Source organism: Hordeum vulgare, chromosome 7H (genome assembly GCF_904849725.1).
Source record: "Hordeum vulgare subsp. vulgare chromosome 7H, MorexV3_pseudomolecules_assembly, whole genome shotgun sequence".
Classification (NCBI taxonomy): Eukaryota; Viridiplantae; Streptophyta; class Magnoliopsida; order Poales; family Poaceae; genus Hordeum; species Hordeum vulgare.
In genome coordinates this window covers 538,839,633-538,851,232 of record NC_058524.1, presented here as the reverse complement: position 1 = coordinate 538,851,232, position 11,600 = coordinate 538,839,633, and the positions used below count along the sequence as shown (strand labels likewise).

The 11,600-nt window shown below is 47.2% G+C and overlaps 1 protein-coding gene across 1 annotated transcript; it reads right to left on the bottom strand.

Moving 5' to 3' along the window:
* Positions 1-304: 304 nt before the first annotated feature.
* LOC123411761 (pentatricopeptide repeat-containing protein At4g21300-like) lies at positions 305-4,228 on the bottom strand. Its single transcript, XM_045104727.1, has 5 exons — positions 4,088-4,228; positions 1,315-3,918; positions 1,010-1,233; positions 626-859; positions 305-540 (listed from the first exon to the last, which is right to left on the bottom strand). Exon 2 carries the CDS (start codon positions 3,771-3,773, stop codon positions 1,413-1,415), a length of 2,361 nt encoding a protein of 786 aa, XP_044960662.1. The 5' UTR covers positions 3,774-3,918; positions 4,088-4,228; the 3' UTR covers positions 305-540; positions 626-859; positions 1,010-1,233; positions 1,315-1,412.
* Between the last annotated feature and the right edge of the window lie 7,372 nt (positions 4,229-11,600).

The following is an 11,600-nucleotide window of genomic DNA, read 5'->3' as shown; positions in this document are numbered from 1 at the left end:
ACCCTGCCCAGGTTTCTCTCCCAGGAATTCAAATAGGCTCATACATGCATTTAAATTTTGAATTTTGAATTGAATCATGCACTCAAATTTAGAATTCTGAATCACAAACGACACAAGTAAGGTCCAAACCTGCACAGCCCGTTCAATCTTTAGTTCTGGCATACATGAATTTAAGTCTCCAAAAGCTCCCTTGTTCACGCCATATATATTTAGGTCACCAACTACCAACCATCAGGCAAAAAGTTTAAAAGTATTTTCAGCATCGACACATATCTCTTATCTTTCCTACATGCCCACGAAATCATTGGAAAACGAATGAGTCATTGAAATAACAAATACCATCATGTAACATGTTTACAATTTGAGAGCGTGTGATCAGTAGCTTGAATGTACGTACACCACCGAGCCACACAGAAACGAAAATTTCTCTGACAACTCACATTATAAATACCAAAATAACAAATATTATCATGTTCTGCACAGCAATCTGATCATGGCTGGGCACTCGCATCGGCGTGAGCGTGTGTTCTAGGGCTTCCCCTGAAAAAACCCAACGTAACAGAATGCACCATCAGAGAACGACCCCTAGATCAGTTTTGTTGCATATACTTGTTGACATACTCACCGCACAGCCACACTCTATTTCCTGCATGCATTTTGTCATCTGTGACATTCAGCCCGCTTTTCCTGTAAAAGATTGTAAAAGTCGCAAGCCTTGCTCAAGAAATCGGAGCTGGTGCCAAGAGCAGGTCTGATAAAGTTTTCTGTTAGGTTCTCTGTGAACCCCCTTGTAGATTTCTCCAGGGTACCTATGCTCGGACAAGGAGTCCTGTCTGGCAGAGCCGACCCAACTCTAATTCTGCAGCTCACATGACAAAAACAGATGTTCAGAAGTGAAATAGGGTGCAATATGACGCGTCTACAGTTACAAATTCAATGTAACTAGATGCAGATAGTAAACACTAAACAACAGTGCAGGGAGTTAGTTCACGCGCTAACAAGCACTAACCTCGTTGTCCAACCAGGAAATTTTGAGAGTGGATTCTGCCATTTATGCGGCGAACCATCAGAGCTCCCTTCCAATCTCGCTGGCTGTTCGCGGATCGCTCCCATCATCTGCAATAGTCCTACCGATGAAGGCTCTGCTACGGCTCCACCGACAACGCTGGCGATGACTGTATCGCATAGATCGATAGGGGCTCACTATGTCCTGTCGCTTCAAGGAGAGGGAACCTGGTTGCATCTCCCCGAGAATGAGATATGCCTGAATAGGGAGGCAAATAAACTACGGCATAGCTTGATGCATCACTTTACCTGTCAACAGGATCCAGCAAGAACTCCGTCTTCCTCCAGGGTCCTCTATAAGCTTTTGTGCTTGGGCTCCAAAACACCCTCTCCCTACTTTCTAGTTCCTACACTGATTCCATCAAACTAGATCCAGGAAGTTTCTTCGAATCACTTCCATTAGTGCTAGCCCTTAAATTAGCAGATTCATTCCACTGCCCTTCCTGTGCATACACTTCTGAAATCAAAGCATAAGTACCTGGATCCTGTGGTCCGTGCTCAAGGAGCTCTTTGCTTATGATATGTCCAAGCAGTATATTTCCATATGTTCTGCAAGCAGAGAGGAGAGCACAATACATGCTGGATTTATCAGTCATGGACAATAGCTTTATAAACTCGTATCCTTCTTCTAAATGTCCTGCCCGACCCAATAAATCAACTATGCAACCATAGTGCTCATCTTGTGGATGAACTGAATACAGTGAAATCATTGACTGAAAAATACACCAACCCTCCTTAACAAGACCAGCATGACTGCAGGCAGAAAGCACAGAAGTGAATGTTAACTCATCAGGTTTGATTTTTTCCTCTTCCATTTGCTGAAACATTTCAAGAACCTTAATATAAAATCCATGTATCCCATAAGCACTTATGACCGCATTCCACGAATCCAAATTTTTGTGTTCCAAACCATAGAAAAGAGCTTCTGACAAATCCAGCCTTCCACATTTAGCGTATGCAGTTATCAAAGAATTCGCAGTAATCGTATCTTTCTCCATGAAGGCATGGTAAACAAAGCAATGGATTTCTTTTACACCCTTCAGATGTCCAAGCTCAGAAACAGCCTGAACAGCATACATAAGAGTGATGGAATCGGGCTTCTCCCCATGTTGCTGCATTAATTGACATAGTCGAACAACCTCATCTGCGCGCCCAAAAGATAAGCACCCCTTCATCATGGCTGTCCATGAAACCAAGTTTTTCTTTTCCAATGAGTCAAATACAATCTTTGCTGCAACTATTTCTCTACAAATTGAATACATATGCAGAATTTGATTTGCAATGTCCACATCTGAAGAAAAGCCATGTCTAATTGCAAATCCGTGAATCCACCTTCCCCTTACTAAATCCCTTTGATCAGCAAAAGCTGCAAGCAGGCAAACAACAGTTGCAGAACTTGGTGCGATACATTCTTTCATCATGTGATAGAGCAATGTGGTGGCTTCATCTGGCAGGCCGTTTTGCAGATAACCATGCATCATCACGTTATAGGAGACTGCATCTTTAACCATCAGTTGATCAAAGAGATGGCTGGATCTCACAACTCTTTTGCACTTACAGTACACCTCGATAAGAGCAGTGGCCAAAACAAGATCCAGGGCTATAGTTCTTCTGATTAAGTAGGCATGAATACTAGCAGCATAGCCACAGTAGCATAATTCAGCACAAGCAGAAAGCACATTTGCAAAGGTTACTGAATCTGGAGTTACTTTATGATGATGCAGCATTACAGAAAAATACTGGATTGCATCCCTACTCCCTTGAGTTCTAGTAAGACCAGAAAGCACAGCATTCCACGAAGCCACATTTCCTTTCGAATTGTTCAAAAGAGCATATGCTATTTGATAAGCTCCACATCGAGTATACATGTCAACAAGGCTTGTCTCTAGGACTTCATCTGAGACGCCAATTCCTCTCCTTATTGCATAGCAGTGCATTGATTTACCCAGTCGGAAGGCTTCCAAATTCCCAGCAACTTGCAATAAGCTTACCAGTGTCACACGGTTTACTTCCAAGTTATTCCTTATCATTTGACTGGCAATTTCGAATGCATTCCTAGCAGACGAATCCACAACAGCAGAATAACCAGAGATCATTGAAGTGTAAGTAACAATATCCTTGTCAAAGATCTCTTCAAACACTCTCTGTGAAGCATCAATTTTGCCAAGCTTGGAGTACAACCCAATCAGCGAGGAACCGACAAATTTATCCCCACTCAGGCCAAGCTTCAGTGAGTCTACATGCAATCCTTTGCCCAAAAACAAATTCCTGAGCTCAGTGCAGCTCTTCAAACCGAAGGTAATAGTTTTTTCATTCAAACCAAACTGATGCAACTTCAATCTCCTGTACAATAGAATAACTTCCTCAAGGTAACCAGCTCTGAAATAATCAACCATGACAGAATTCCATAGGGCAAGATCGCCATTTACAATACTCCGAAAAACAAGCCTTGAATCGGGCAAGGCTCCTAAATGTGCATACAAGCCAAGAATCTTAGATCCAAGGATCACATCCCTGCCAAGTCCGTGTGCCAAAACACGTGCATGCAGCTTCTTTAGAGACTGAACATCTGCACAGCTTTGGGCCAGCAGAGCAAACATTCCAGCATCGCATACCTTCTTACTAGAACCCACAGTTGTACCACTGATAGATCCTGATAGCCTCCTAGCCGGCACTATAATCTTAACGAACTTTGAACCAGACTGCATACTAACTGGGGAAACTTCCAGTGCGTAAAAAGGAAACAATCGAGAGAGAAATTATTATGCCTTTGATTCACATTTTCCACCAATGCTAGAATAAAAACTTGCTTTTAAAAGAAGACTGCGCCGTCTGCTGTTTCGCCATTGCTACCTAGATAAAAAAAAAATCACAATGCATCAAAATCTCTATAAATTAATGGACGGGGTGCATATCTAAATTTCCAGAACATCTCAATTCGTCACATGACATTCAAAGCAGGACACCGCTGGACATGGTCGCTTGCACTAATCAGAAATAGGGCATCAGTGCATGAACATACCTAGCCAAAACTAGGGGTCGAGGCAGTGCTCTAGGGCGTCCAGCGCGGCGTGCCAGCGTGGGCGTGCCGCGTGCGGGCGGTGCGGCTTCAACCGCCGAGAAGCCGAGGAGGAAGAGCCTCGGGCCGTCGGGGGCGGGCTCCGCTGCGCGGCGTGCCGGTGCGGGTGCTGGGCGTGCGGCCACTCCAACTGCCGGCCGAGAAGAAGAGGCGGCCGGGCGGCGCGCGGTCGTCTGCTCGATCTCTGACCTGGTTGGATCAAGCCAGCAGCGGAAGGAGAGAGGGAGGGTGACGTCAACGGCCAGATGGGCAGAAAGATTCAGATCGCACGGTGCATATGGCTTCTTTGTATCCCATGAATTTAGAAACTTACTAAGGAAAAAAAATGTAAGAATGAGATGTCACCTACGATGAACTTTTGTACTCCCTGAACCAATCTTGATTGGATGGTTAGCAGGTATCCCCTATTCATCAGTTTCACACTTAACATTGATGCTTGTATTTTTTAAATTTTATTTCAGTTTCTGTGATAAGGATTACCATATGCTCGTGTACGTGAGCGACTTCTATGCTCATGTTTATATTTACATGGAATGAGTTTGTAGACATGAACTTCACATGAATACGGTGAACCTATTCCTATGAGCCAAAGGGCTTTTATATATAGAAAAAGAATCATATGGATTGAAATCCACCAAAATGCTACAAAATTACTTCACGACTCCTTTAGTTCGGGTGAAACTAGTTTTTTGAGGGGAGTTCGGGGGAAACTTGTTTTTTCAGGGAGTTCGGGGGAAACAAGACATATGATCCATTGTTTGACGACACGGAAAATAGATTGTCAAGTCGCTCTCGCGGGAGACCGAGCGAAACCCTAGCCATCGTCGCCCGCACCTCCTCACCGTCGTCGGGCAAAGCCCAACTGGCGTTGGCGATGGCGGGGCCCCTTCTCCCTCCTCCCCTGGTGGCTACAACGCGTGACATGGCGAGTGAGCGGGGATCATGACGCTCCCGCATGGCGTTGCGGTCATGACTTGGACAAGGGCGATGGATGTGTGGCGAAGGTGGCCGGGCGGGACGACTGGTTCCGTCTTTGTCAGATCTAGCGCCTGGAGCCGCGGGCTGTGGGCAGCGCGGGCCAGTCTCCTCCGCCATGGCGGCGTTGTCGTTCATGTGGTGGAAGCAGCGGTGTGGTGGCAGTCTTTGTGCTTTTATCGCATCACGGCAACGATCTCGGTCCTCCTCGATCTGCCTGTTGATGTGTTCTAGAACTACTGCAACAAATCTTGCCCAAGAATTTCTGGATCGGTATGTTCGTCTGTGCGCATCCATATCAACTTACTGAGCTCTATGAGAGCGTGCCACGAAGCTCTGTTGTTTGTTGACACTATGGGACATGTCGGTATCTCGATTTCCATGGCACGAACAACTATAGAGAAAGTATGATGATTGAGATTGGAGGATCAGTAAGGCGGAGGGGGCCTTGGAGGTGATGGAGTCAGCCGGGTGTTTGATAACTTTGAGAACCAACAGTGACAAGTGGGGGCGGCAGCATTGGAAGATTTTATTTTTGGTGGTGCACCTCGGGTGCGGAGTGTGACGCCCTCGATTTAATCGTACGCTAATCATACACGCAAATGCGTACGATCAAACCCAAGGACTCACGGGAAGATATCACAACACAACTCTAGACACAAATAAAATAACATCAGCTTCATATTACAAGCCAGGGGCCTCGAGGGCTAGAATACGAAAGCTCGATAAACACACGAGTCAGCGGAAGCAACAAATATCTGAGTACAGACATAAAACATGGGGTGCCTTAGAGAAGGCTAGCACAAAAGATACAACGATCGAACGAGGCGAGGCCTCCTGCCTGGGAACCTCCTAACTACTCCTGATCATCAGCGGCCTCCACGTAGTAGTAGGCACCGTCGGGGTAGCAGTCGTCGGTGGCGGGGACCTCCATCTCCTGGGCTCCATCATCTGGTCGCAGCAACGAATCAAGAGGACAAGGGGGGGAGCAAAGCAGCGGTGAGTACTCATCCAAAGTACTCGCAAGTCTTACAACAGAACTATTCTAAATATGCATCAGTATCAGAGAAGGGGGGTGTATATGTGGACTGACTGCAGCAATGCGAGAAAAGAGAGAGAAGGCCTAGTCCTATCGAAGACTAGCATCTTCAGGGTCTTGCAGCAATAGACGAGAGTAGAACAGGGGGGGTAACACATAAATAGTCATATTGTTGCAGCAATAATAAAGTGAGGTCACGCCTAAAGATCCTCCCTCGACTCCCTGCGAGGAAGCAATCCCGAGGCAAACTAATTCCAGTTAAGTAACAATTGTAGTTGTAAAAGATCGGGGCACAACTCCAAGTCGTCCTGTAACCGTGGACACGGCTATCCGAATAGTTAATTTTCATCCCTGCAGGGGTGCACCACATGTCCCGTCACGCTCGACAACACTCTGGCCGGACATACTTTTCTGGGTCCTGTCCAGCCTCGGAATATCGACACGTCGCAGCCTCACCTAAGACTAATTAGAGAGGCCAGCCCGCCGGTCTAAATCCTAAGCACAAAGGGTTCGTGGGCCCAGTTCCCCTTCACGCTCCTGCACGTGGCGTGGGCGGCCGACGTCAGTCCTAGCATCCCTTAATCACAAGCGCGATGCATCTCGGGACCACTCGGGCGCGCGCCGCTACACTGCTGGCATCTGAAAAGCTTCGGCTGATACCGCGACGCCGAGTACCCATAATTCTCCCCGCGTAGCCGGTTAGTGCGAAAAGGTCTCCGACCAACCCAGATCAAATACCCAAATCCATTAGCATTTTAATTAGGCCAGCAACACAGTCTCACGGGAAATCCACCCGTCTTACAACTAATCACCAATGATCCCAGTAACATGGTCGAGTAACTGTGTGGTTGTAACATCGGGGGGGAATCCGAGGTATCACCCTCATTGGATTCCGAACGATGTACCCGTCAAGGTGGGCTTAGAGGAATCACCCTCGAGGGTCCCACACTCGCGGGGTTGCACGACAGAGGCGTCATCGGGAATGGTGAAAGAGGAATCACCCTCGATAACCACGACCGACTAGCTATACTGCAGAGATATCATCAGGAGTACTTAGCGAGGTGTCACCCTCGGTACCCGATAGTATCACTGTAGCGTCGTACAACGAAGGGGGGTGAACGTGCTGTGTCGGGTCTGGCTCGTCGATCAGAGATCGAGATTTGAAAACAAGCGGGGCAACTGATCTACGGGGTCAGAGGGGATGACTGCTCCACCTATACTAAGCAGATTAAAGGTACAGGACTGAAAGTAGCAGTTCATCAAAAACAGGCTATGCATCAGATATAGGAGCTAACTACAACAGTAGCAAAATACTAGTGCAAGCAGTAGGAAGAAAGACATAGGCGATATAGGAATGATCAAGGGGAGTTTGCTTGCCTTGCTGCTCTGCGGCAAAGGACTGATCGGCAGGGTCGTAGATGTACCCGGCAGCAGCGTCAGTCTCGGGGTCTACCGGTAAGAAGAGGGGGAAGAAACAATAAATAATAGCACCGATGCAACACAAAACAAGACATGGAAAAATGCAGGCTAGACATGAGCTAACGCAGCAACATCCGTCATAGACGGGTCGGAAGAATATCTGACGATATTTTCCGGGTCTCGGGCTACTACCGGTTATACTGGAAACGAAGGAAAAGTTCCAAGTTTGCTATGCTAGGGACGCGTGACAGACGAACGGGGCGTGTATCCGGGTTCGTCTCGTTTTCCTGATCAACTTTCAAGTTGAAAATATTTTGATCTGACTTACGGATTATTTTATATTAATTTTCAAAGCTTTATTAAATATTTAGGAATTCAAAGCAGATTTAAATGATTTAATAAAATCCCATTATGACATCATCGCGATGTCAGGCTGACATCAACATTTGACCGGTCAACTGACCAGCGGGTCCCGAACGTCATAGGCACAAGTTTTATTTAAGATTAAATATTAATTAATCAGATTAATTTAGTGGGGGACCCACGTGTCATACTCTAATTATTCTAATTAATTAATTTAACTAATATATCTATTGATTTATTTATTTAATAAAAACGTTATTTTTATTATTTATATTAACTCTCGCGTGGGGCCTCCCTGTCATAGACAGCGGGTGCATTGACCCCACCGGTAAGTGACCCAAGGCCATTTACTCATCTTTTTTATTAGATACCTAACCGTGCAAATACCGTATTCCTCTAAATATCCATATACGCAAATACATACATCACATCTCATACATACATACATACATACGCATCTAATACATCATTTATTTTTATTCATTTTCTCTCAAAACTCTCAACACTCATCTCTCTCTCTCTGTGTTAACAGACAGAGAACAACTCTCTGCTAACTCCACCTAGAAGAACCGAAAGTTCAAATCCTCCTACCGGAGTCTACCGTCGACGGATCGAGGTCCCATTTGCCGGAACGGAACCGGGACGGCGAGGAGATCGACATGGTGGGAGGAGCCCGAGGAGGGGCTCACCGACGGTGACGAGACGGCCCGGTGAAGCCGGAGTTCGCACGAAGGTGACGGTGGAGACGGCGTGGTTCCGGTGGTGGAGGGGACGGTGATGATGGTGATGACGCGCCGGCGAGGGGGAGCCGGCCGGATCCGGCGAGGTGATGACGTCTCCCTGCCCGGTCCCTCCCGGACCGAGCGGGAGAAGGCCGACGGGGCCCGGGGCTCGCCGCGGGAAGAAGGACCGAGGGGGGGTCGGGGCACACCGCGGGAAGAAGGAGGCCGAGGGGCTCGCCGGTGCCAGCGGGGTGACCAAGGGGCCACCGGCAGGAGGGGCCCGACGGGAGGGGGAGGAGGTGGAGAGGAGGGACACGGGCGAGCCGGCGCTGGTGGCGGTCGCCCGGTGGGAGAGTAGCAGGGAGGGGCGACGGGATGAGAGAGGTGGAGGAGGGATCGGCAGGGGAGGGGGGTCGTGGGGGAGGGAGAGAGATCTGGCGTGGGGGAGGGAGAGAGTCACGGGAGGAGAGGAGGGTCCTCTCGTGGGGGGGGGGGTTGTCGGTGGGGGTGGGGGGGCCGAGACGAGGGAGTGGGGGGGCACTGGCGGCGCTGGAAAGGGGAGGGAGTAGCGAGGGGGGTGGCGGCGCCCAGGAGGGGCTCTAGGGTTTGGGTGGATGGGCCGGTGGGGCGAGGTGGGCTGGCCAGCTGGGCCCTTTGGCCCAGCTCGGCCAGGGGGTGGGGGTTGCTTTTTTTTTTTGTTGCTTTGTTTTGTTTTATTTTGTTTTCTTTTTCCCTTTTCTATTATTTCTTTCTTTCCTTATTTATTTTACTAATTGATTTTTCTTTTTTAAATACTTTCTTTTATTATACTTTCTTTTTCAATTTATTATACATACTTCTAAATCTCTCTTTCATATACATATTCCTTTAATATTTATAACGAACTTATAAAGTACTTTGCTTTTGTTTTCAAATTTGGAATCCGAACAGACTCGAATCAACGCGGGTCTGAGATGGGAATTCGATGACGTGGCATCATTAGCGGTTGATCACTGTAGCTTAATTACAATAATTACTATAGCAAAAGTCGAGGATGTCACAATTCTCCCCTACTAACAAGAATTCTCGTCCCGAGAATTAAGAGGTAGAGGGAAAGAGCCCGGGGTATTCATCACGAAGATGATCCTCGCGTTCCGAAGTGGCTTCATCTTCAGAGTGATTTGACCACTGCACCTTAAGGAACTTAGTGACCTTGCGACGAGTTTTACGTTCAGCTTGGTCGAGAATGCGGACCGGATGCTCTTTATAAGAGAGGTCTTGCTGTAGCTCAAGCATATCGTGATCCACTGCTCGAATAGGGTCCTTGAAGCAGCGACTGAGCTGAGAAACATGGAAGACATCGTGAACCTGAGAAAGGTTCGCCGGCAGTTCCAATTGATAAGCCACTCTTCCACGCCTTTCGAGAACAGTGAAAGGACCAATATAACGAGGAGCTAACTTGCCCTTGATTCCGAAGCGGTGTGCACCTCTCATTGGTGTGACACGAAGATAAGCCTTTTCGCCAGGTTGATAGACCATATCTTGATGATGACGGTCATACTGACTCTTCTGACGAGACTGAGCAGCCTTCAGATTCTCATGAATAATGCGGACTTGATCTTCGGCATGTTGAATAATATCCGGACCGAAGAGTGATCGTTCCCCAGTTTCTGACCAATTCAGAGGAGTTCGACACCTTCGCCCATACAATACTTCGAAAGGGGCCATCTTCAGACTAGCTTGATAGCTATTGTTGTAAGAGAACTCGGCATACGGGAGAGATTCCTCCCATTTCTTACCGAAAGAAATGACACAAGCTCGAAGCATGTCCTCGAGAATTTGGTTGACTCGTTCAACTTGTCCCTGGGATTGAGGATGAAATGCAGTGCTGAAGGACAGATGAGTCCCCATAGCCTTCTGAAAACTTTCCCAGAATTTTGAAGTGAACAAGCTGCCACGATCCGAACTGATTACCAACGGAATACCGTGAAGTGAAACAACTCTTGACATATAAAGATCTGCCAGCTGACTAGCATTAATCGTTTCTTTGATGGCCAGGAAATGTGCAACTTTAGACAGTCGATCAATGACGACAAGAATAGCATCATTACCTTTCTGAGATCTGGGAAAACCAGTGACGAAGTCCATTTCAACATGGTCCCATTTCCACTCGGGAATAGAGATAGGCTGCAGAGTTCCAGCAGGCTTTTGGTGTTCTGCTTTGATACGCCGGCATATATCACATTCTGCCACATAGCGTGCAATGTCTTGTTTCATATTGGGCCACCAGAATCTTTGCCGGATGTCTTGGTACATCTTGGTACTACCCGGGTGAATAGACAATGGTGTGTCATGAGCTTCTTCCATCACCTTCCCAGTCATCCTGAGATTTTCCTTCTTATTTGGGACGAATAGGCGACCCTTGAAATACAAGGCGCCACCTTCATCAACAGTGAAAAAGGAGGGTTTACCCTTTGCAATATAGCTCTTAATCCTGTCGACATCATCGTCAAAGTCTTGTATATTCTTTATGGAGCTCACAAGATCTGGTTCAACCACTAGGTTACTGAGGGATCCCTAATTAACAACACGAAGGTTCATCTTTTGATACTCTTCAGGAGGGGGAACAAGGTAACCCTGAGGAACAATGTGGAGGTTCAGCTTACGGAATTCCTCTTGGAGACGATCGTGAACCTGATGAACCTGGAGGTGGTTGCAGTATGACTTGCGACTTAAAGCATCAGCCATTACATTAGCCTTGCCAGGGGTATATGATATACTACAGTCAAAATATGCTATACGCTCCATCCATCTTTGTTGACGCAGGTTCAGCTCCGGTTGAGTGAACAAGTACTTCAGACTTTGATGGTCGGTGTAGATTTCACAGCGATTACCGACAAGGTATTGTCGCCATTCCTTCAATGCATGAATGACTGTGGCAAGCTCGAGATCATGAACT

Bases quoted from the DNA above. Each gene is read 5' to 3' on its own strand.
- LOC123411761 (XM_045104727.1), bottom strand. From the start codon at position 3,773: ATGCAGTCTGGTTCAAAGTTCGTTAAGATTATAGTGCCGGCTAGGAGG.